The 24963-nt window shown below is 36.8% G+C and overlaps 1 protein-coding gene across 7 annotated transcripts in view; it reads right to left on the bottom strand.

Moving 5' to 3' along the window:
• The window catches only part of PSME4 (proteasome activator subunit 4), a 96262-nt gene that overhangs the window by 54934 nt on the left and 16365 nt on the right, over positions 1-24963 (bottom strand). For 5 of the 7 annotated variants that reach the window (XR_005885191.1, XM_040993471.1, XM_040993472.1 and 2 more), the window contains exons 2-11: positions 22786-22926; positions 22091-22207; positions 12659-12724; positions 10732-10776; positions 8890-9039; positions 8278-8341; positions 7637-7711; positions 6345-6467; positions 3989-4081; positions 2992-3257 (exon numbers count right to left, since the gene is read on the bottom strand). Coding sequence is in view for 6 of the 7 variants with exons in the window: in XM_040993471.1 (XP_040849405.1) it covers positions 2992-3257; positions 3989-4081; positions 6345-6467; positions 7637-7711; positions 8278-8341; positions 8890-9039; positions 10732-10776; positions 12659-12724; positions 22091-22207; positions 22786-22926 (1140 nt within the window). In the remaining variant the exon portion in view is untranslated. Of the gene's footprint in view, positions 1-2991; positions 3258-3988; positions 4082-6344; positions 6468-7636; positions 7712-8277; positions 8342-8889; positions 9040-10731; positions 10777-12658; positions 12725-22090; positions 22208-22785; positions 22927-23014; positions 23220-24963 lie in introns of those variants that run through there. The other 2 variants (XM_040993475.1, XM_040993473.1) reach the window with 2 other exon arrangements.

Below are 24963 nucleotides of genomic sequence, written 5' to 3'. Positions count from 1 at the left end.
TTCTTCCTAAAGAGTATTATATTTTTACAACTACATGCCAGTTATTAGCATCATATGAGAATATTTCTAATCCCAGAGTAAATATACCAGGAGTAAGATAAATGCAATCTTTTTTTTTAAAAGATTTATTTTTATTATTATTTTTTTTATTGGAAAGGCGGATATATACAGAGAGGAAGATCTTCCGTCTGATGATTCACTCCCCAAGTGAGCGCAACGGCCGATACTATGCCGATCCAAAGCCAGGAGCCTCTTCCGGGTCTCCCACACGGGTGCAGGTTCCCAAGGCTTTGGGCCATTCTCGACTGCTTTCCCGGGCCACAGGCAGGGAGCTGGAAGGGAAGCGGGGCTGCCGGGATAGAACCCAGTGCCCATATGGGATCCCGGGCGTGCAAGGCGAGGACCTTAACCACTGCGCCACCGCGCCAGGCCCGATAAATGCAATCTTTAATCACTAAATATGTAAAAGCCAAGAACATACAGTTTGGCTTAGTAATTTTACATTTGAGATCCTTAAGGGGGAAATCATCTAAAATTCAGTCATTTCAAATTATACTAACACAGAAGAGGAAAGCAATAAGGAAAACTTATCTTTTCCGTGTTGTATTTATGTTCATACACATACACACACACAGCTGATGGGAAAGCAGGAGATTTATAAATAGGATCGAAAATACTCAAATCTATATTTATTTTAATTAGCAGGTCTTTGACTAAAAATTCAGCTCACTATTCAAAACACCAAAATAAGTAAAACAGACAAAATGTTAGGTATGAATTCGGACAGAAGTTCCTCCTCTCCAGGGAGGGGCAGGGAGCCCATCACGACTTTAAAATTTTGGTACCATAGAGAGGCCAAGTAGCAAAGATCACTGACGGCTAAACATAGGGAAAACTGCCTGCCTCTCATGATCCATTTCCTAACTAAATTCTATATACTGGAAGAATATTAGTGACATAAGTTGTGCAGAGAAAAAACAAAAGGTTGGGAAAGTAAGGTACAACTTAGCTTGAATATTAATGAATGAAAAGACAAAAGGTGGGCCCGGCAGCGTGGCCTAGTGGCTAAAGTCCTCGCCTTGAATGCCCCAGGATCCCATATGGGTGCAGGTTCTAATCCCGGCATCTCCACTTCCCATCCAGCTCCTTGCTTGTGGCCTGGAAAAGCAGTCAAGGATGGCCCAAAGCTTTGGGACCCTGCACCCGTGTGGGAGACCCGGAAGAAGTTCCTGGATCCTGGCTTTGGATTGGCACAGCATCGGCTGTTGGGGTCACTTGGGGAGTGAATCATCGGAGGGAAGATCTTCCTCTCCGTTTCTCCTCCTCTCTGTATATCTGACTTTGTAATAAATAAATCTTTAAAAAAAAAAGACAAAGAGTGACAGAGTAAGTATCAGAATTTGCAGATAATAGAGATCCATTTGGGTAACGACCTGCTTAAAAAAAAACAAAGAAGATGTATTTTTTACTCAGAGAGAGAGAATGAGTGAGAAAGAGCGCTATCTTTCCATCCATTGGATCACTTTACAAAGCGTCACAATAGCAAGAGCTGTGCCAATCTGAAGTTCACAGCCATGAGCTTCCTCCAGGTCTCCTAAGTGGGTACAGGAGCTCAAGGACTCCAGCCATCCTCTGCTGTCCCCCAAGAACAGCTGGAACGTGAACTGGTACCGATATGGGATGTTGGCACTATGGTGCAGCATTAGCTGATTAGGCCTTTACAGTGGCTCATTTCTTAATATTTGTTTGCAAGGCAGAGTTATTGGGAGACAGGAAAAAAAGATGGAAAGATGTTTCATTAAGTAGCCGACTCCCTAAATGGCCACAATAACCAAGGCTGTCCTAGACGGAAGGTAAAAGCCAGAAGCTTTTTCCAGGTTTGCTACATTTCCATTTTTTTGCTGCCTGCTCAAGTGCATTACTGGGGAGACAGATCTGAAGTGGAGAAGGCAGGACCTGAGCCGGTACCCATTTGGGATGCTGGAGTAGCAGGCAGTGGTTTAATCCTCTATACAATTCCATTCCCTTGGGTCAACATCTTTAACAATGTACAATCTCTCAAATGTGGCCAAAACTTATCCAGTTTCAATAGTGATTAGAAAATAAGATATTAACTAAATTCTTGCACTAAGAACCTTAAACAAATTTTTATGGATCTCAATTGCTGAAATTTTATGTTTTATTTTTTATTTACATTTTATTATCATTGCTATCATTTTATGATACAGTTCCATATTCCCTTATCCTCCAATTTTATGAGTTTTAAAAACTAACATTCTTCCTCTACTTTTGGCAAAAAGTTATAAAGCTGAAAATGGGATAACAGAGGCCTAACAGAAAGCTAAAGCATGCTGCTCTTGAATATTAAAAGCAAAAACAAAAACAAAATCAAAAAAACAAGGAATCAGCTAAGATGCTCATGTCTTGTATCACAATATGTGGACTGGTTCCTGTTTTCTGCTGATTCTGATTCTAGCTGCAGACGCTAGGGGGCAGTGGTGATGGTTCAAAGTAACTAACTGAATTCCTGACACCCGGAGGAGACCTGAACCCAGTTTCTGGCTCCCAGTTTCCATCACAGCCAGAAACCAACATATCAATTCATGGTCTCTCTCTCTCAAATAAATAATTCTCTTTTTTTAAATTGTAAGTTCTCAGGAAGCATAACAAATCTATACCATGGCAGTAACTAGTAAGGAGAGAACTGTCTTTGCCTTAATATACAGAACAAAATGAACGCAAGAAAATTCACATAAAAATATACATAAGATTATATAAAGCAGGAAAACAAAAATTTATTTTGTACTTCTAACTCACCGCTATATTGTCAAAACCAATCACTGAACTTCTTCCATACAAACACAAATAAACATGGAAAAACAAAAACAGATACTACAAAGAAAGATCACTAAGACAGAAAAGAGAAAAAAGAACAGATAGAAAATAATCTAATGGCAGGGTTTGAACAGAAACATGTAAAGCTACACTTACCTTTCAAGTACAGGGGGTATTACTAACTCAGGTCTCATGAGCGCAAGATTCTGCAGAGCCTGGGCTGCTTCTAGACTACCAGTTTTGCTAAACATAGCCAAGAGGACAGGCTGAATAATGCATTGTACAAAGTCTGTAACATCTTGTTCAGTGAGCTTATGGCTATCAGGCACAGGAGTCAACCAAGAGGGCTTCTTGTATCTTTCACGATGCAATCTTCTAACAACACTATTTGGCAGCCGCTGAAGTAGTTTCATTAACTTATTCTGGGAACAGAGAAGCAAAAAGGTCTGGGTAGGTTCCACTTTCCTACATTTGTGGTTCCTTTCCCTCAAATAAAGACTTAATAACTCCTCTTACTGAAGACCTACACAACATGTTGAAATAAATACTCTCTTCCCAATTAAGTATTGAAAATATTAGTTGGATATTCTAGTTCTAAAAGAATTTCTAGTACCCCTTAAATTTTCACTTTTACAGAAAGCCATTTTAACTACACAATGTGAATAAAACAAACAAAATTGCTGGCTGGAGAGAGTGCCTTTGTGCTTTTGTGTATTTTTGCTAGTTTGATGTTAAAATGTGACAGTTTGTCATTAACTATCACACTAATGTTGTCATAATTTATCTCCACACATTCTATAAACACAGTAATTGAATTTGAACTGAATTATTTAATACAGAGCACAGTTCAAAAAAAATTCTGGAACAGAGAATCAGTTTATTTTAGTACAAGAAAATCTGAAATCCATGCATAGGTCTCATATATTCATTTTGTATGAATTTTTTTGAAATAAGAATTTTTAATTGTTTTTTTGCACCAATACCTATATTTCAATCCTATTTTCTATAAACTTTCTGAAGCACCCTGTAATCCAAATTTTGTTTTCAAATGAAGCAAACAAAATGCTTTTATAAGTTACAGAACACATAATAGGTAAACATAGTTGTATCTTGAAAATACTCAATCATTACAATGCAAAATGAATGTACTTACCAGCCAGCGCCCATTATTTGAAGGATGGTAAAAAGATGTAATGCTGTTAAACAAACCAGCTAAGTGTTTCTGTACTAGCTTACTTGGTCCACCCTGTCCAGATAAAAAAAGGAAAAATGTCAGTATTCACATGACATTATTAAAACTGAAAGGAGCACCAAGGTCAAGCTTATATACAAATCTCTAAAACAGGACCATACTTTCATTCTCTAAGTAAGAGTCTGAAACAACTCCCTGATGAACTTGATGTACATCAATCTAAAACATTTCACTAAAACTAAGAACATCTTAAAAGACATCATCTCATTTAGAGTAACAGCAGACTGATCACTGAAACTGATCACTAAGCAAGGATGATCTCTTACTATAATCAAGAATGGTAATAACAGACACAAAAATTTACTTCTTAAATTGCTCAATAAGTGTCAACCTCTCACTGCATAAAGCAGAAGATTTATGTAAATATATTCATAAATATTTTATGATATTTAAATGTTTAAAACTATCAAACAAATGGGTCCCATCTTGACTTTTTTTCTTGATCTACTGACAAAACAACCAACCAACAAATGCGCAGGGAGGAAGATATTTTTCATGTTATCAAGTTGAATAGCCCTATGCGTATGGAACCTACAACAGGAATATATGTCTTCCTGCTGAAATGAGATGTATGTTCACCTTTTCCAATCAGGTCTTTATAACAAGACAACCACTCAAAAAGCAAGCAATTCCAACACAAATTATCCAATCAATTTTCAAATTTTTCACATTGTAATTGGCAATACTGATTTTTAAAAACTTTAATATATATATGTATATATATATATACACACACACATTTAACACAAAATGAAGCTTACAATGAGAACTGTGAAAAAACAGAGTGAAAATTCAAACAGGGCTGAAACTGTCCAATCCTGTGGTCTCTAAAACATGCGCTTTCCACTGCTTGTTAACACAGTAAACATTCAAATGTGTTTTGTTCTTACTGAATTGTCAGAAAAAATAGGATCTGCCTATATAACAAAAAATGGCAAGTATGAAAGGCAGCTTGAATTTGCCTTAGAATAAAATTTAGAGGTAAACTTAAAAAAAAAAACATTTCATTTATTTGAAAGGCAGAGTTACAGAGAGGGAGATATACAGACATCGTCCATCGGCTGGTTCACTCTGCAAACAGCTGTTAATGGCTACCAGGCTGAAGCCAGGAGCCAGGACAACTTCTGCATTTCCCACGTGGGACAGGGACGAAAGCACTTACACTGTCCTCTGCTGCTTTCCCAGTTGCACTGGAAGAAAGCAGAATTCGAAGTGGAATAGCTAGGACTCAAACTGGTGCCCATATAAAATGCTAGTGCTGCAGGCAGAAGCTCTATCTACTGTGCCACAGTACAAGCCCCAAAGAAGTGAACTTTTAATAATTACTCCACCATATCCATAGAAACAAGTAATGTTGTATCGGTTAATCAATACCACGTCAATTAATGCCATAATGTTATAAATTGTTATTGATGTTATGTTGGGGCTTTTAATTGATTGGGATGATACTTTGCTGGCTTTGCCTTCAGACCAGAGATGGTCTCACCAAGAAATCACTGAACTCACCAGGATAGTAAGATGCTGGACTTTATGCTTGGTAAATACCTCCAATGAAAGAACCACAACTGAATCTGAACTGTGGTAATGCAGTAAGGTGGAGAAATGCACCATGGGGAGAGGGTTCAGGGAGGGGTGGGGGGAATCCCAATGCCTATAACACCGAGTCACATAATGCAATGCAATTAATAAAAAAAAAAAGTAATGTTGAGCCAGTAATAGTAATTCAAGGAAGAGATAACTATAGGTGTAGTACAGGAATGACAAACCAAGAAATTACAATACAAAGTTTCTCTACTATATTTGAAGGATGACACTGAAATCTAAGCTGTGACTTTTTTTCTTCCTTTCAATAACTCAGTAAAATGATACTTCATAATTTTCCCTTCACTGAGATTACTGTTAAGATGCTTTGTGTTATTCACTGTTAATTTTCTGAAAGTTTCTGAGCATGTGCAGAATCTAGTTCTACCTTGGGATTCTAGTTCTTGGCCTACAAGAATATTAAAACACTCTGAATTCTTCAAAATTGTAAATTTCTAACTCCATCTTTCACATCCATTTGAATAAACAGAGATTTGTAAATGGTACATTATTGCTACATACTGAATCTGAGAAACATGAAATTACATCACAAAACAGCCAAACATCAAAGGAACAACCAAGTCCTTAATACAAACTTCTGTAATGAAACACAACTTCTAATGGATAACACAAAATAGGGGTGAACTATATAAGACAAATATTAGGTATTACAAACCATCATAGCAGTAATCCAAATTACAGCATGTCCTATATCATAAGCATTTGTTAAAAATCTTGGAACTAATACTTGACTGCTTCCCACTGGAAGGTTCAAGCTTCTCAAAATTCTTGTAAATATCTTTAAAAAGAAAAAAAAAACAGTCATAAGTATAAAAATTCTTTAAGCAACCTTTAATAGTGTTACTGAGTATCTCCATTTTTAAGCAGAATTACTTATTGTTTAAATAATGTGCTTCATAAATATCAAGTTACACTGTATGGCACCCTGAGGTCACAGATACAAGCAAGTGAATCAGCTGGACACATATCCCCCAAAAACAAACAAGATATTTATGAACATGAAAAAGCACAATGAAGATATTATGAAATTTAACACCTCTTTATCTTTCTTAATTCAACTCAATCATTTTTTCCATGCTCCCATTCTATGCCAATGATACAAAAGTTACAACCTAAGCAAATATCTCAAGGCATATCATTTAGCCTCTCAGAGTTTTAATGCTGATTTGACATTCCCCTAAGAATTTGTATTTAGTCAGCATTAACATTTGCATTTTATTATTAGTCAAGCCAGACTTTCAATCAGTTATTAACAATAAAGGCCCAAAGGTGGGGAAAAAACTACTTCTCAATTAATTTCTAATGGGCAACAATAGCAGAGGACAATACAAGCACAGGCAAACCGAGTATTTGCCTTTTGCTGATCACCAGCCCTATTTTAATGTCAGGGTGTGCATCAAAATTACTGGGATGTCTAACACCAGGTATAATAACGTTCCATAAGTAATTCTACTGCTGGTGAAGTAATACTGAAAATGTAGTGTCACAAAACACTTGCACATGGACTCTCCAGCCTCATTAACTGTAGGAATATATATATATATGTGTGTGCGTGCATATATGTATGTGTGTATATATGTATACACACAATTACAAACATAGACATATAGGAATTACATACACTATTAGGAATATATATACATCACATATACATAGCTGTGTATATGTAATGTGAACTTAAGAGTGGGCAACACCCTAGAGTAGCAGGTTAATCCAATATATATGAATGTCTGACAATCTTAGGAATAAACTTTCAAATTGCTCTGAAAGAGTCTGTGTCCTGCATAGGTAACACAAAAAGTCATACACTTATGAGACTCTGATAAGTTCCACTAACTTTAAATTCCACATATGTATAATATTAATAGTAAAAAAATAATAATAATAGTAAAAAAAAACCAGTCTGGCACTTGGAATCAGAAGATAAAAAAACACTTCTCTAATTACCTTTGGTACATATGGATCCCAGTCGATGTACCCTATATTATCTGTAGCCAACCGAGCAAAGAGATTTACTAGTTGCTGAAAAGTAAATGAATAGACAGTTAATATTTCTGTTGTTTTCACAAATCACAGTCAAACCCCTTGTCCATTTGTCATTCTTAGCAATCATTACCACACAACTTAGGTTCTGATTCATGCCAATGATTTAAAATCTGAAAATTTTCTAAAAGAACCTAATCAATATAACCCATAAGGAAAAGAAAAAAAGAAAAATTGTGAGGCCACAAATATGCAGGCAACAAACTGTGCATCTTGCATTATTCAAATATGGGTACCACAGCAACGAATGACTTCATGCATTTCACAATACATGCCAAAGTAGACGTCTACTTTTCTTAGCATACATTGAATGAAAATGACCACAACATTACAGTCACGCCTATGAAGCTACTTCAAAGTGCTCACGGAAAAATGAAATTAGAAGAATTTGTTTCTGTGTGTCAGTTTCTGTCTGGTACAAAATCATTTTGCAACAAATGTATAGGTTTATTCAGCAAACATATTTTCCATGAACTTCTGAAAATTGCTATTATTTACCACCAAACTAAAAAGTATGGGAGGAGAAAAGTGAAGTGCATACTCACCCCCTCCCACTGTGGGAGATTTTGCACTGAAACCCAAAGGCCAATTAATTCATCAAACCAAAGTCTGAAGAAGAAAAATGTTGTTATGAATAGCAATTGACTATAGAAAGTGGTGCAAAGCCAGGTATCCTTTGTAATTTTTTAAATCTATTATTCTTACTGACAACTATACAACCTAGAAAAAATAATACCCAAAGTTACAAACTTAATGAAACAAAGGAGTATTTCTTCTCTGAATATTTCTTTTCCAATTTGCTTATGTTAAAAATGTGAGCTCGTGTATTAAACTTCCGCTACATTAATTACTGCACAGCTCTATGAATTATTTACAAGTTTCTCCTTCCTCTACCTGCCTTTCTCCTGTAGCATTAGTGTTTTCCTATTATTATACTTATTCTCACAATTCTCCATTTGTTTCTTAAAAGTCATTACCTTTCTTCAGTTTTGTCACAAAAATATTGTTTTTATTTAAATTTTTTTTTCAGGCTTTACATGCTTAAAAACAAATTTAGCTGTTGAATTTACAAGCTTTCAAAAAATTACTATTGTACTAGTTATGTATCTCCATGTCTTGCTGTTTTCTAGAATTCGTCAACACATATCCATACTTACTTAAAGCCTTTATGATGAAGTTCTGGAGGAAGGGAGGTAGGAAGAAATATTTCAAAGTAAGTGATGGCCTTTTGCATTGTTACATCAAAGGGACACATTAAAGGTCGCCATTCTTCTAGCATTTCAGCTGTGGCATCCGCTGGGAAATACCTAATGAAAAGGTTTTCATGCATCTTATTACTGACTAAAGGCTCTGCAACAGCAACATATGACTGACAAAACAGCACAAGGGACAGGCTTTCCTGAGATATGTTACACAGACACACACGTCAAATTTGGCCATAAGAAACATTCATTTTATAGCACTTAAATAAATACTTAATTACACTTGGGATAATATAAATTTTCCTCTATGTAAAGGACTTCTAAAAACATTTTTTGAAAGGCAGTAGAGAAGGAAGGAAGAAGAGAGTGTTAGGGAGGGGGAAACACAATCTTCCATTTACTGCTTCATTTTCTAAATGGCCTCAACAATTAGAGTTGGGCCAGGTAGAAGCTAGGGAACCAGGAACTTCATCCATGCCCTCCAAGTACTAGAGCCTCCCACACACATCAGCAGCGACAGTAGAGCAGCTGTGACCCAGACAAGCTGCTGATGGGACGCAGGCTTTACATACATCAGCTTCAGGCCCAGGCCCAGCGTGGTGGCCTAGGAGCTAAAGTCCTCGCCTTGAAAGCACCAGGATCCCACGAGTGCTAGTTCTAATCCCGGCAGCTCCACTTCTCACCCTGCTCCCTGCTTGTGGCCTGGGAAAGCAGTCAAGGACGGCCCAAAGCCTTGGGATCCTGCACCCACTAGGGAGACCCGGAGGAGGTTCCTGGCTCCTGGCTTCAGATTGGCTCAACACTGGCCATTGCGGTCACTTGGGGAGTGAATCATCGGACAGAAGATCTTCCTCTCTGTCTCTCCTCCTCTCTGTATATCTGACTTCCCAATAAAAATAAGTAAATCTTAAAACAAAACAAAACAAAACCACCAGCTTCACCTCTTGTACCGCAATACCTGTGCCTGAGAGACTTTCTAAAAAATGCTTGGTAAAATCAGAGAAAATACATTGTTCTTTAAGCCACATATAAAGTTAAATATATGTGGCTGTTCTTTTTATATCATTCTGTTACGGGATACCAATTGTGAAAAATGGAGTCTATGTAAGAAACGGAAAATCAGTAAGGGGAAAAGAACATGAGACCAGGAATCCTCCAGCTGCTTCCGATAAATCACTCTTTACTCTTGACTGTGAGATCAGTCTTCTCACAAAGGAAAGTATATTACAGGAGTTGGCTTTATGGGCACGAGTGTCCTTGAGTTAGAGGAAGTTTACAAAATTCAAATGGGGGCTGAGGGGCTGGAATAATAGGCTGGCTTTGGCCTGCAGCACCAGCTCAGAAATGGCCAAGTTCATCTGAAGCCAGGATGAGGGAGCCCCCTCCCAATCTCCCACATGGGTACAGGCGCCCAAGGCCCTGGGCCAATCTCTGCTGTGCTCCAAGCCCATAAGCAGAGAGCTGGATGGAAAGCAGAACAGCCAGGACTCAAACCAATGCCTACCTGGACGTTGGCACTAAGGCAGAGGACTAACTTGTTACACCACTGAACCGGCCCCAGAAAAACCTTGTGATTATATGTAAATTAAAGAAGTCTTACTTTAGTAAAGTGTGACTTAAATTGTTTTAAATTTTTAAGTCTTAAAAAAAAGATTAGCTCCAAAGTTCAAAACTATGTTGTGCTCAGTGCCTAACACTGAAGTCTTTAGACCTTTTATTTTGTCTTCAAAGCATACTAAAAACAGGGAAAGGCCCACAGAAACAACAAGATATTTTACAAATTCAGAAGATACTTACGGTCGACAGCTTTTCACGAGTGTTTTGAGAACATTTTCTACAGAACTAGGGGGGAAATCATTTGAAGAATTAGGTGTATTTTAATAACATTAAATTCAATCAGTCAATAACATTAAGATAAGCAAACACACTGACATTAACTGTTTACATATAACAACTAATCCTTGTCTTTTTCATAGACCAAACTGCCAAGGGTATGCTACCTAAGCCCTCTGACCTACTCTTTCCTTTGCCTTCATTTTGTTCATTCTCTGATAAGAACAAAAAGGGAAAAATATTATACAAGGAAAGAGAGAAATTACTTTCAATCTTCTCAAAGTAGGCAACAATGACCATACTTATCAAAAGATGAAACACGCACAATGGCCTAAAACTATAGTACATCTATATCGAAACACAAACCAGAGAAATAACCTGCTATGCTTCTATCAGTTAACTGTCAGAATCTGGTTTTCATAATTGATCAAAGTTCTATAACCCACCAAGGCACTTTATTGCCGGGAGTGATTATCACAAAGGTCAAGAGACAACTCTTTCAGCAGTTATTTTCAAAGTCAGTTGAGTAGCATTAGAAACTAGTTTATTTTACAGCACAAAAGAATCATGGGTTAATATAGGCGATCAAAAACATACACAAATTCATACTCAACATTTCTCTTCCACTAAAAGGCCAATGTGTACAGGTTTAAACACATGACCATTTTTTAAGTAAATGTGACTACTTACAGTATGATATGTAAGAGATAAAAAAAAAGTCTCTGAATTTCCCAAAAAGAAGGGGATGGGGAGAAGGGAGTTGATTGATAATTTTCAAGCAATATTTTGACTCTCTTTAAACTTCTTGAAATTCTAGTCTAGAAGTCTATCCAACTTCTCTGTAGCATAAAGAACAAAGGAATTCGAAGGCATAATAGAAAGAAAACACAAGTAACCGGTATGCTACATAATCAAGAGAGCCAACTGTAATCTTATTATTTGGAGCATGAAAATTCTATTTCAAAACTATTCAGAGAAACAGTTAAAACTGGAGAGGAAATGAACCTAAAACTCAGGATAAAGCAAGGTCCCATGTCCATCATGTAGCATTTCCTGACTAGACAGATGTTCTACTGTCTCTTATAAAAAGTTGAGCCAGTCATAATTTCAGTTTACAGAACATCTATGTTAGCTCAATAAATAAGGCAAATTTCTCTCCAGTTACATTTAAGGCTTCCTAAATGCCACGGCTTTGATTTTAACTTCTAGGCATTTCCAAAGTGATTAAAGCAAGGCTTTCTGCTCTTATATACTGAAATACACTTAAATTCATTAATCTCTTAAAATAATAAAGTTTGTATCAGAGCAACAGAGGGTCTTGGGTCTTCTTTCAACTTTGATCGAAGAACCCCATTTAAAAACAAATTATATAGGCAAGGTTTCAAGAGTCATCTAACGAAGTAACTGTTCAACTTAAATAGGTTTTCAAAAATAATTCTAAAATGTAAAACCATCTTTCCACGAAAATAAGCGGAAAACCAATGATCCTACTACTTCCTGATGTGTTGTGTTCACATTAATCTTCACATTTGTTTTACAGATTCTCTGGCAACTTGAGAGAAAGCTACAAAGAAAACTTGTTGTTTTCACTAAGTGACTTCCCTACATCATCAATGAGTCTAGAAAGCAAGTCACAAAAGGATGCACAGCTACATGTTTTCTCCAGTACCCCTCTTTCTTCAGAAGAACAAGAAGTTAATTCTACCACTTGACAGCAACATTTCACTCAGTAGAGAACTAGAGTATGTGGAAATGTGATTCGGTTCACCTAAATGAAGTCAATTCAACCCCTGAAATAATGTAATTTACACCTAAAAGAAGTCAATTCAACATAAGGCCTGTACCATTGGATTTATGCTGTTTATCCAGAAAAGGGTACAATCTCTCTAACCTGTGATATCTGTATAGTGACCTTTTGTGATTCTTGTAATCTCTCAAGATGAAGGGAACAATGTTTCTGTTTAAAAATAAAATAAAAGGTTAAGGCCAGATGCTATCAGATCATATTTCACTAATTTTTAGAGGGAGTGAATAATCACTACACACTTTCCAATTGCTGGTGATTCATAATTGAAAAGATAACAATTCAAGACATCTTTCATAAAAAATCAAAACAGATTCACAGAGGACTAAACTTTGGATAAGTTTTCTCATACTCTATTTTCTCTGCAAAAAGTTACTTTGCAACTATGACACAGTATGTAATAGTTAAGTCTGGATTAGAGTCAGACGGCTATGAATTTGGGTGCCAGTTTTATGCTTTCTAGTAATGTAATTTTAGCTGATTTTTCTTCACCATTAGAGGCAGTAACATCCACTTCTCACAGAGCTGTCACAAAAATTAAATGAGATCACATAAACACAGCAGTCACATGGTTCAGAACTTAACAAAATAAAACTTAATTATTTCATACCTAAACAAAATAAACCGCACATCTGATTTCCCTGAAAGTTGAAATTATGCTCACTTTGCTTTCACACTGATTCTAATGCCTCTGAGAAGCTATCAGTTTAGTTTAGGAAATTACACCAAAATAGAGAATTCATCTCCGACCACTATGTTATTAAGGGCAGAAAGTGAGTACTTGTCCCAGTTCTTAAGTTCTTGTTCCAGTTTCAACTCAAACACTGTGTGAATTTTTCTCTCTGGACCTTATCACATTCCTTATGATGTAAGTAAGTACCAGATATGTAGCATAGAGATTTAGGGAAATCCAATGGCTTTATTTTCCAGTTACTAAGAAACTGGACTTAAAGGCTTATGCCTCCCTTCTCCTTGGCCTTACATAAGTATCAGATCAATATTTCTTCTAAACAAGAGAAAAATACATCAAATTATACATTCAAGTCTTTGGAGAAGCATCTGACAATTAGGCACAATAATCTTTTTAAAAAACATTGTTTGGTTTTTTTAAATTATCTGCTTTTAAAAAATTAATTGGGAGGCTGTCACAGTAGGATGTTCTGTATGTAACTTCATTAATCCCCTTACAACTTAACAGCAAATGCTTATTTTCTTTTCTCTTAAGCAAGTGCTAATCACGTCACCTAGCATTCAGGTTTATCTGCTTTCTCCAAACAAATTCACCATAATTTAATCAAACATTGTCCATCTCATATCTAAACGTTCAAATCCAGTATAATCCAATTTCATTAGCAAAAAGTCCATTTTCATAGCCATACCACTCAAAATTTAGGTCAAGATAATTTCACCATTAAAAAAAAGCATACAAGCAGTGAAACAACTTCAACACTGATTCAACATTGTTTTTTCATAATATAAGTTACTTAATTTTTTTCCATTTTTTTTCATTACTTAAATTATCTCTATGGCAAAGAAACACATAATAGTTATCCTTACCATTCATGTAAACAGCATGTATAATTGCTTTAAATGATAAGTATGACCTCTGAACTATTTTTTAAAAAGTTTTAGAAAGGTTTTAACAGATTAGTTTAGCAGACACAATTTTATATGAAACATCACCAAAATCATGGATAAAAATCAACCTCTTATTTTCCAATTTCTAAACAAAAGGATGTTTTAAAAAATAAACATAACCAGTTTCAAGCATTAAAGTCTGTAGAAGTACCTTAATAGTCACTGTTTTTATTTTAACAAAATAACTGCAAGAATCTATATTAAATTTCAACAGATCCTTAGGTAAATCACTTTTATCATTTCATTATCGTATTAAACTTCGTACCTAAACAACATCCATGAGCTGCTATATCTTAAGCTCAGCAATGTGGCCCCATATCTCAAGAAAGCTGATATTTCTATATCATTTCTAAGTAGTGAGCAGGCAAGGAGAGGACAAAGGATTTAACTCTATCTTACATTTGAGAACATCAAATAGCCTTTGTAGGCACCAATAGAGAAACCAATGTCACAAGTCCCAGAAAAAGGGAACATCAAATTTTGCTAGAGGCAAATATGAAAAACAAGAGTACAATATTGTATACTGTCAGTACATTTAAAGAAATATGTATACCTATAAAAGAAATGTGTGTATAATACTGTATATCCTCAAAAATACATACAAAACCATGAAAATGGCTTTTAAAGGCCATTCTTAAAAATAGTAAACTCAAACTGTATTTATGATGGAAACATGTAAACCTTTAAATCCAATAACACAAAAACCAAATTATTAGTGATAAAATTAAATAAATTTGTACATGCAGAGATTCAAACTACACTGTGCCTCTTAGTGAAGGCCTCAATCCCCTTCACACTGTGCACAGCAACTCTACATGTGTGTATACATTGGTGTATTTGCAGTTTGCAATATGCTACTTAAAATGCCACATGGGGCACTGTTTTATAAAATAAAACCATGCTAAAAATATTTGTATGTTTTTAGGAGGTAAACAATCAATTCTTAGGTTGCTAGTGTCGAGTTCACAATTACTTATCCCCTTCCCAATATTGCTGTTTCTATTGCATAAAAAAGCTTCACAAAAATTCTTTCTACAGTAGGGATAAGGAAACAGATGGTAAGAATGACCAAAGTCTTTTGATCCACAGACAAAACACAGAAGGAGGAACAGGGGAAGAGGGAGAGAACAGTGAAAAAGGAGGAGTAGAAAGAAGCGAAGGGAAAAGAGAAGAAATTTGATCAACTGTAAATAACAGAACAAGCTTCTAAAATCTTGTTGAAAAGCATGGAATGTTAAGCACTGATAACGTACATGAGTTTAAGATTTGAAAGAGTTAAGAAATAAAGTAACCTTTCATTTTTTATGATAAAAATAGTATTCCAAAAATAGAGTGAACAGTCAGCTGACAACACTATTCTAAAATGTGTCAGAACACATCGAAGACAAAAGTACTCCAAATACCAGTCCTAAAATGTCATATTGAATGGTTCTCCATAAACTAAGGCGTTTTTGAGATAAAATGCTCATAAAAATTACAATTTTATCTTTTGAATATAAAAGCTTTAAAAACTTGATACATTAGTGACATAAATATAATTTTAACTGAAAAGCACAAATTTTTGAGATGTTATTTTCTTTCAGAAATTCAGCAGACAGGAAACCACTCTTAGGAACAAGGCAGAAAGAGAACTTTTGGATGGCTCCCCAACTAGTTTTCTAATATTTCCACATAAAAATCAAGATTGTTAGATCCCTTTGACATTTAATTCAAGGCAAATGTGGTGAATAAAAATATTACAATAGAAAAACTTCATATTTCAAAACTAAAATTTTAGAATTACTTTTGGGGCTATTTACATGGAAGTTAGGTAGCAAGCATTCCTTTCAAAAAGTGAGGCAAAAATATGATGGTTTCAGTTAAAAGGCTTACAGAAATTTAAAGAAAATGAGTTAAGAATCACAGTCCTGAAAAATGTCTTAAATATTAGTCTTTTCAGACACAATATTTCTAAATCTGTCCTCCAATTCTGCCTCTTACCAATCAAGAGACCCCTTAGAAGTATATCCAGATTTACCATACTCTTCTAATCATTAAGTTGGAAAAATTTATTCCCATTTTAAGCAGACTACCCCTATGCAGTTGTCATTCACCGTAATGAATACTCCCTACAGTGAAGGCACAAAACCTATGTGTGAAATACCCAAGACAATGGACCAATATGGTTCATCTTTCACAAGCATCAAATTTAGTCAGAGATTTATAATAAACATACGTTTACTCATAAAAATTAATTAATAAGCATACTACAAACATAAATGATTAAGATATAATACAAATTTTCCAAGAATTTTTTCTCACCAGAAACTCTTCAGGTCAAAGTTCAGCGCTCTGGTGAAAAGTAAAAGGCGATTAAATGGAAAGTTGGAGAACTAGTACAGGGGAAAAAAAACACTGACTTGGAATGAGCTGATCTGGAAGTTAAGAGCATCAAAACCAGCGCCAGAAAAGCAATGAGAAAGCATGAGACTGATTAATGATGTAGAAAGCTTCTGATGGCACGGATACAAAAGATGGCAAATCCATGAGCCTTTGAGTGGCATGTGCAGAGCTCCTTAGAAATACTTATGTTGTCAGGCCCAGCGCAGTGGCGCAGTGGTTAAGGTCCTCGCCTTGCACACCTGGGATCCCACATGGGCGCTGGTTCTAATCCCGGCAGCCCCGTTTCCCATCCAGCTCCCTGCCTGTGGCAGAGGAAAGCAGTCGAGGATGGCCCAAAGTTTTGGGACCCTGCACCCGGGTGGGAGACCCGGAAGAGGCTCCTGGTTTCAAATTGGCTCAGCTGCAGCTGTTGTGGCCGCCTGGGGAGTGATGGGGAGTGAATCATTGGATAGAAGATCTTCCTCTCTGTCTCTCCTCTCTGTATATCCGCTTTTCCAATAAAAATGAAATAAATCTTAAAAAAAAAAAAACTTATGTTGTCTATGGCCATACTACCCTGAACACGCCTGATCTCATCTGATCTTGGAAGCTAAGCAGGGTCAGGCCTGGTTAGTACTTGGATGGGAGAAATACTTACGTTAAGGGTATTTTTAAGTGTCATGACTAAAGAGGGCTCAACTGACCTTTAGTGGTCACAAGTCAAGCGTAATAAATATCCTGCAATTCTCAGTACACACCTACACAACAACAAAAAATATGCTTTCAATGTTCCACTGGAAATTTAAATTTTTTTTAAAAAGCTGAAACTAACTACTTCGAGCATAATGCAATTGGAAATAGTCTTAACATAGTTGCAATTTAACACTGAATCTGCTAGGAATGATACTAACGAGCACATTGAAAGAAAACTGTTGAAAACTTTATCTGAAGTTATTGCTTCTGCAAAATCATGTAATCAAGGCAATGACAACTGCAATATTTGATTTGCCAACAGCTTCACAATTATATAAGTACAACTAAAGATTGTCATGTTTTTTAACCATGTCAGTAAATTAGTATTAGCACAGGCACAAAATATGACATCACAGATTTTCATGAATTGTCAAAGTGATTTTTTTTTGTATTATTGTCACCCTGTACTGGTACAGCACAAAAAACAATTTATGTTGTGAAAATCTCATGTTGGTATCATTTATTTATTTCAGCTTATTCCATGCCATACTCTGACATTCTAGACTGAAGTCTACTGCATAAATTCTCTAGGGCTTCATATTACTACTATTTTTGTTCTGAATTCATCCTTTGCATCTGTTACTTTCAAATATGCAATAAGCCTGGGCTGACACTCTTCATTATAGCACTATATCTTATTTTAATGTCTGCTGTTAATGTTGTATTTTCATTTTCCTATACTTGGTGAATTGTTTAAACTTTTCTTTTAAAACCAAATTCATTCATTATTAGATGGAAAATCTGAATGCTATATTGCATCATTTGACAACTACATGTTGAAAACATTGTTGTACAATAAATTACTTTTCTATTATCTCTTTCTCATGAGTAACACATAGTTGTATTTGTCACTGAGCACAAGTGATGAGGCTATACAAATTTGCAACGTGTCTTTAAACCTCTAGAAGGGCCATGATACAACTTGTGAGGAAGACTTTCACAAGAGGCAAGGTGATGAGATGATGTATCACTAAAAGTCATGTTAGGCACAATATCAACATGCACACAGGGCTGGAACTTGACAAGCCCTGCTTGACAGGTTCACTACATCCAACTCTCCGGTATCACTGAAGACACACACAGTTTGTTCATTTAAAGGCAAAGTGACATAGAAAGTGAGAGAAGTTCTTCCATCTGGCGGTTCACCCCCAATACCAATAGCACTTGAAGCTGAGCCAGGCAGATGCCAGCAGCCAGGACTCCACAGAGATCCCCCATTTCGTGGCAGGGGACCCAAGTACTTGGGTCATCAACTATTGTCTCAAAGGTACATTAGTAAGAAGTTGGAGCAGAAGCAGAGGTGACGCTCAATCTCAGGCATCCCAGGTACTGATGGTGCTGGTACCACGATACTTGATATTTGTATATAACACAATACTTTACACAACAAAGACCACATAGGAATTAAAAAAAAAAAAAAAAAAAGCAGCAGCCAGGGCAGACAGCTGGTGTAGTGAATTAAGACATTGCCTGGGACTGTATCTCATTTTGGCACCTGTTTGAATTCTGGCTACCCTACTTCTGACACAGCTTATGCTAACACACACCCTGGGAAGAAGCAGATAAAAGCTCAGGCACTTGGGTCCAAGCCACCCATACAAAGACCCTGACTGAGGTCCAAGCTCCTGGCTTGGCTTGGTGCAGCCCTGATGGTTGAATGTATCTGGGGGAGTCAATGGAGGACCTCCATCTTTTAGCCTGCCTTTCAAATAAAATGAAAGGCAAATAAAAATGTTTTCTTAAACAACACTGAATAAAAGCAGCTGCATCTGCACAGGCACACCTGTCCAGGCAGGAAGTTGGATACTTGCTTAGAATAGTAGTAAAGGAACAAATTGTATAACAAAGAATTACTGGAGAAACTGCACTCCTCCCTTTTCATCTATGAATGATTTTCAAAAGCAACCAACCAAAAGTCAGAAATACAAAGATAACTAATTCAAAACAACCCAAAGGTGTGTGAAAACTATGCTCCTATTTAAAAGTTCTCATCAATCCAGGACCGGTGGCATTGCTTAGCAGCTAAAGTCCTTGCCTTGAACGCGCCAGGATTCCATATGGGCGCCGGTTCTAATCCCAGCAGCTCCACGAAGATCTTCCTCTCTGTCTCTCCTCCTCTCTGTATATCTGACTTTGCAATAAAAATAAATAAATCTTTAAAAAAAATTTCTCATCAATCCAATCCATGTCATATTCTGTGGAAGGACATTCAGAATCTTTGCTATTGAAGGAGATGGAGCCAGTTGAATCTCCTCTGAAAGGCCTGGGAAGGAGATGAATCAACAGGCATCCTCCTGGCTCACAGGTTTAGATGTAAGAACCTGCTAGGTGAATAGATTTATTCGGGAGCTGTTTTGTGCTGTTGAAATGTAAATGGCTTAAGCCCCCTTCTCTGGATGCTTACATGACAACCTTCCATTAAAGGTCTGATGCAGTTATTGACCATCAGTCAATAGTCCACGCATGTTATGCACCAAGTCCATCGCTGCGGACAGCGAACATACTTCTTTTAGGAGAATTAGCATCCAAAGGGAATCCTCATAGTGAAGCTGGCACCTTAAATTCTGGGCTTTCATAGCAAACATTTGTAAAAACATGTTTTCATATCATTCAGTTTCTTGATACATTTTGCCATTTTTAGGGTTAAAATAAGATTTTGTGCTTTAACAAATACCACCTGCAGAAAATAAATTACTTGGACCACACTATTTCCCCTTTTTTCCAAATGCATTTACTTGTTTGAAACTTAGAGTTACAGAGAAGGAGAGCCTGAAATACAAAGATCATCCATGCTCTGGTTTATTCCCTAGATGCTAGCAATAGTCAGAGTTGGGTCAAGCCAAAGCCAGGAGTTTCATCTGGGTTTCCCAAGGGGGTGGCAGGGGCCCAAGCTCCTGGACCATCTTCTGCTTCCCAGGTTTCCCAGGTCATTAGTAAGGAGCTAGATCAGAAGTAGAACAGCCAGATCATGAACCGCTGCCCATACAGGATGCTGGTGGTGCAGGGTGTGATTCGACCTGCGACCACCACACCCCTGAACACTGCCTGAAAACCAATCAGCACCTAAGTTTAGGATCACCTGTAATCATTTTTAAAATAATTTCACTTTTCATACTATGTCCAGAAAATCTTTTAAATAAGTCTGCCACCTGCAATCATTTTCAAAACATTCCACTGTAAAGGACAGATTGCTAATTTAAGTGAAGTCAGACAATTAATCATGAACTGAAATAGAAAAGCTAAAAGAAATAATGAAGCATTAGACTGAGAAAGCACTGGAAAAAAATCTTTTTAGGTCTTAATGTATAAAAGAGAAAATGAATGCAGGCATATAAAATGGTGCTCTTTAGGAAATGGGCACATAACTAAATGGCAAATGACACTAGACTGTGAGAAATACAGTAAATGGAAAAAAATCTCTTAAATACTAAACATTTAAGACATTTTAGGATAAATCTATTCAGATTAGGAAAATTAAGAACTAGACTGCAATTGGTTGAATCCCTGTCAACAGTCTGAAACAATACTTAACAGTTTAGTATTATGAAATCACTATTAATGAAAAAGGCAAATAATTATGTTATATGGCATACATTCAAAATAAAGTACTAAACCTGGCACAGATATTTAGCCTATGCAGCTAAGGTGGCTGGCTACAGGCCAATTCAGGCTGCCTGGGAAACATTCAGAGATCTAGTTCCTGACTCCAACCTCGCACCAACATAGACTCTGGAGGGCAATCATAATGGCTGAAACTAATCGGGTTCCTGTCACCCACATGGGAAATGGGGCTTCTTGTCCCAGCTATTGCATTCAAGCAGTGAACCAGCAATTAGGAGCTCTCTCTCTCTCTCAAAAGATAAAAATCCAAAAACATTAAATATATAAAACTTAGAAATGTTGATGGAGCAGGAACGTGTAAGAAATAACTGGCAAGGGCCTGGCGCAGTGGCGCAGTGGTTAAGGTCCTCGCCTTGCACGCCCGGGATCCCATATGGGCGCCGGTTCTATCCCGGCGGCCCCGCTTCCCTTCCAGCTCCCTGCCTGTGGCCCGGGAAGGCAGTCGAGGACGGCCCAAAGCTTTGGGACACTGCACCTGCGTGGGAGACCTGAAAAGTCTCCTGGCTTCGGATTGGCATAGTATCAGCCGTTGCGCTCACTTGGGAAGTGAATCATCAGATGGAAGATCTTCCTCTCTGTCTCTCCTCTCTGAATATCTGCCTTTCCAATAGAAAAATAATAAAAATAAATCTTTAAAAAAAAAAAAAGAAATAACTGGCAAGGAATTTACAGTCTAAATATTATTTATATATTTGAATGGTTTGTGCTCTAAAAACAGTTAATCACTGAAACTGAACCTTCTTTAACTTAAAAGTGTATAGCTCCCATGATGTGAGTGTCCCTGGAATATGAAAAGTCCTTTTCTTGAAATTTTCATTTTACTTGAAGAATGAAAACCATGTGATATTATAATGTCAAATGTGCATTACTTGTAATGTCAAAAATTAGATTTCACACAAAAATCTTGTGCTTTCTTTGGCCATCATCTGTCAGAAATAATTTGGTAGGAAAATCTAGAGAAGTGCAGCTTCAGATATACCTTAAAGGGGATAAAAAATTTTCTTAGGAGTCCAAGACACAGGGAAAAGAACATATTATAATGCATATTTGTTTACTTATTACAAATACCACATTGCTTTTCAGCTACCAGCAAGTCCGTAAAAGAACCATGCTCCCCAAAGCAGTACTTTAAATGGAAACGCTTACTTAGGAAACCAATTTAATCCCAGGTGCTCTGTCTTGGAATATAATATTCTTTCCACCATATCATAAAGTGGTCTCCATGGTAACTCCAAATCATCTCTTGAAAGAAGTTCCTTTTTCCTAATTTTAAGAAAAGGAGATACATATGAATGCATACGTGCACAGACGTGTGTACATCATACATAATACAGGAGGGAGGACAGCAAAACACTGCTGCTCATCACAGTGCGTTTGCTCTTCCCTCGCGACAGCCACACACTGGCGGAACGTGGTACTAGCAAGAACAAGGCTCCAGATTCTTGCTGCTGCTCAAACACCAAGCAGCACCAGATAAAAAGAGGCATTTAACTTTGAGCCACCCTTAAAACAGATGAATTTCTTCATTCCCCACACAATCAAGTACTTGACATGCCCAGCACTGCAGTGGGTGTAAGCAAAACAACATTAAGATCCCTGTCATCTCAAAGCACTATAACCTATAGGGCAAGAAATAATCAGCATAAAACAAACACAGTTCCAGTGTGCTAGAGAAACCTTCATAGAAAACAAAAGAATTTTTATTAAATTTGTGATGATGTTTTCTGCATTTTATAACCAAATTAACTGTACTTTGTCTTTTTATTAAATACTTAGCTCTCATAATCTAAAACCCTGAGAAATAAAACAACTTTACATGAGATCATAGGTAATGGACTTACTTCAGCAAGTTGATCAAGAGACGGGCAAATCCTTGCATCATGCTGATTTCCAGTTTGGGAATTGATACCAGCTCATATAATAACTTAATAAAAAGAACATGATCTTCTTTGCTAAATTTTCTCCCATAAAGTCGAATATATCTGCAAGAGAAAAATGAACACAGGATGTTTTTTCAGAAAACAGGCTGTTTTTTTAATTCATTTTCACTACAGCATTATCCATACTGACCATGGTGGGATAAATGGGTGAAAAAAATGCAGTATATCGAATACTGCGGACTGTTCAGCCTTTAAAACAAAAAGGAAATGAATATTTTGTCAAATACTACAACATGGATTGATCTTGAACAAAATAAACCAATCCCAAACAAACTCTGTATTGTTCTTCTACTTACAGGACACCTAAAGCAATCAAATCCTTAGGGGAAAGGGAAAAAAGAAAAAAGGAAAGCAAAATGGTAGTTGCCAGGAGACTGCAATAGAATTAGTCATGCACAATGAAATATAAACAATACTAAACACTAATAACTTGTTCATGTGGGCTGCCAGTGCTGCGACTCAGCAGTTAAGTCACTTTTTAATATGCTTCCATTTCACATGGATATGCCTCATTAAAAGTCCCAGCTTCACTTGCCACCCAGCTTCCTGCTAATGCACACCCTGGAAGCAAAAGGTAGTGGCTCATGTACTTGCTTCCCTGTCATCCAGAGATTCAGATGGAGTTTCAGACTCCTGGTTTTGAACCAGCATAGCATCTACTATCGTGAGCTTAAAAAATAAATGTGTTGGGTTACTTGGAATCTTGAAACAATACAAGTTAAATATTCAATATAAATGTTTCAAACCATTAAATCAAAATTTTAATAAAATCAAATTATTACGAAAAAATATATACTATCTCCAGCCTGACATGATATTTGATGGCTAAATCTATACCTTGCAAGTGCTGGGATCCCATATAGGTTTTCATGTCCCAGCTGCTCTACTTTCCAACCAGCTCCCTTCTTATGGCCTGAGAAAGCAGCGGAGAATGGCCCAAGGCCACAGGACCCTGAGCCCATGTGGGAGACCCAGAAAAGCCTTCTGGCTCCTGGCTTCAGATTGGCTCAGCTCCTATTCTTGCTGCCATTTGGGGAATTAACCATTGGTTGGAAAATGTTTCTGTTTTTCTCAACATAAATATGATCTGCCTTTCCAATAAAAATAAACCTACAAAAGAAGTTATCTTAAAATCATACATTTTTATCTTAATGTGCCAAATGTAAGCAAATTTAGGAAGAAGGCATCCCAGGAGCCATGTGATGGTTAACTGACTAACCCTACACCTGTGGCACCACCATATGGGAAACTGGTTTGTATCCTAGCTACTCCATCTCTGATCCAACTCCATGTTGATGTATTGGGAAAGCAGCAAAGGACAGCCCAAGAGCTGGGTCCCTGCACACAGGAGACATGGAAAAAGCTCCTGGCTCACAGCCTCTGACCAGCAGCTCTGGCTGTTGTGGCCAACTGGGGAGTGGACCAGCGATGGAAGACTTCTCTATCTCTTTCTCTGTAACTCTTTGAAGTTAAAAAAAAAAAAAAAGAAAAGAAAAGTAAGAAAGAAAATGGGGCAAAAGAAGGCATCCCAAAAAGACTACCTAACCACAGAACATTCCGGATTCAGAAGTAATTAACTTAGAATAAATTATTGAATAATTAAAACAAACCATTTTGAGGATCATTTTGTAAACAAATATACAAGTCAACAGAAGTGAGAATATTAATATTTTTCATATGATTTATAACACTCCTTCAAAGGCTAAATCACATTAAATTTATACTTAATTTCTAAATTTAGGGCACATGTTTTCCATATTCTTGAAATTCCTCAAAATTATTGGTTCACAAAAAGCACTCTATTTCTTCACACTATTCTGAATTTATTCAGCTCTGTTCTGTCATTTGAAGGCATGACACCATAATGTCACTTTAGTAAAACTACCAAGAGATCAAACAGTGAAAGGTGAAGAGTAAGAAGATCCAGATTTTATCTGTACTCAGTTAACAATTACTGTGAAAGTTTCACAATCGCCCAGGACTGGAAAAGCAAATGGATCAGTGAAGATCAGGAGGCCCTACAGCAAGGACTGCCAGAGATACTGCAGGCTGTTGAACAAACAAGGTACATCTCTAAAG

The sequence above is a fragment of the Ochotona curzoniae genome, unplaced genomic scaffold, assembly GCF_017591425.1.
Source record: "Ochotona curzoniae isolate NIBS_2020 unplaced genomic scaffold, NIBS_Ocur_1.0 contig_883, whole genome shotgun sequence".
Taxonomy (NCBI): Eukaryota; Metazoa; Chordata; class Mammalia; order Lagomorpha; family Ochotonidae; genus Ochotona; species Ochotona curzoniae.
Note: the sequence above shows the minus strand (reverse complement) of the source record. Positions and strands in the feature narration are given on the sequence as shown.